The sequence below is a fragment of the Myotis brandtii genome, unplaced genomic scaffold (genome assembly GCF_000412655.1).
Source record: "Myotis brandtii unplaced genomic scaffold, ASM41265v1 scaffold186, whole genome shotgun sequence".
Classification (NCBI taxonomy): domain Eukaryota; kingdom Metazoa; phylum Chordata; class Mammalia; order Chiroptera; family Vespertilionidae; genus Myotis; species Myotis brandtii.
This window is the reverse complement of record NW_005356905.1, coordinates 20,900-21,903: the sequence shown is the minus strand read 5'-3', so window position 1 is coordinate 21,903 and position 1,004 is coordinate 20,900. Positions and strand designations below refer to the sequence as shown.

The following is a 1,004-nucleotide window of genomic DNA, read 5'->3' as shown; positions in this document are numbered from 1 at the left end:
CCGCAGCTCGCCGCGCAGGAGGCCGTCGGTGGCCTGCAGCAGCATGCTCTCCCTCATCTGCGAGTCCTCCAGCATGATGAAGAGCTTGTCCCACTCGGAGGGCTCCCGACGGCAGTCACACGGCGTGGCTAGGGCGCAGGGACACAACACGTTACGCGCCCGCCCAGACCTTCCTGGGGTGTGCGTGGTCAAAAGCTGACCTCTCTAAGTGGCCCCAAGTTCCTGCCCATCCCATCACCCCCTTTCCCTGTAAGGGCACCTCAAAGAAGCCGCGTGTAAATATCTGGAGAAGGACAAAAACCTTTCATGCTAGTCTATATTAACTTGAACTCTAGGAAACTGCTGTTCATGTGGCTCAAGTGTCTGCGATTTCATATGGTTCCGATCACGATGTATCTGTGACAGAAATAACTTTTTGAACTCCTTCCTGAAGTGTTTCTCTCTTTTTGCAAAACAGGCTATACTTTTTATCCCGTTTCATTAGCTACAAAGTCTATGCATTAGTTCGAGACTCAGAGAGCTGGATCTGCCGTTAGGGGTTAGCAGAGAGAGTTAACGTGAACTTACGGTCCTCGGTGGGATGAAGTCCATTGTCTATTTCGTTGTCCAAATTCACGTACATGAGCTCATAATCATCCGAGTTCTCGGCGCGCACTGCAGACCAGAGAACACAAAACAGAACCGCACAGAGATGCATTGCTGGAGAGAGACGAAGTTCTTCGGAGATTTCCCACAGCTGGCGGGAGGAGTCGGGGGAGAGCCGCACCAAGTAGCCGAGTAGGAGCGGAGGAGAGTGAGAGTGAGCGGCAGGAGCCCAGCGCCCTTAATAAATGCTGGGGACGCCTGAATGGGGATGAATGAGTAATGCCGGTGGCACTGCATAACGGGAGTTCCCCTGAATTTGAGGGGGAGGGGGCTGGGTGGGAGGGCGAGGGGGACGTGGAGGCTGCACAATAGTAAACCACAAAGGTTTGCACTGCAGTCAGATTAATTGGAGGAGGGTC

General features: G+C 53.5%; 2 protein-coding genes across 5 annotated transcripts in view; one reads left to right on the top strand and one right to left on the bottom strand.

Moving 5' to 3' along the window:
* Nucleotides 1-1,004, top strand: part of VEPH1 (ventricular zone expressed PH domain-containing 1) — a 79,282-nt gene that overhangs the window by 57,759 nt on the left and 20,519 nt on the right. The gene's annotated exons all lie outside the window — the stretch shown is intronic.
* The window catches only part of PTX3 (pentraxin 3, long), an 8,680-nt gene that overhangs the window by 5,557 nt on the left and 2,119 nt on the right, over nt 1-1,004 (bottom strand). The window contains exon 2 of the mRNA XM_014537958.1: nt 568-726. Within this exon, the coding sequence (XP_014393444.1) occupies nt 568-697 (130 nt within the window). The 5' untranslated portion in view covers nt 698-726. The remainder of the gene's footprint in view (nt 1-567; nt 727-1,004) is intronic.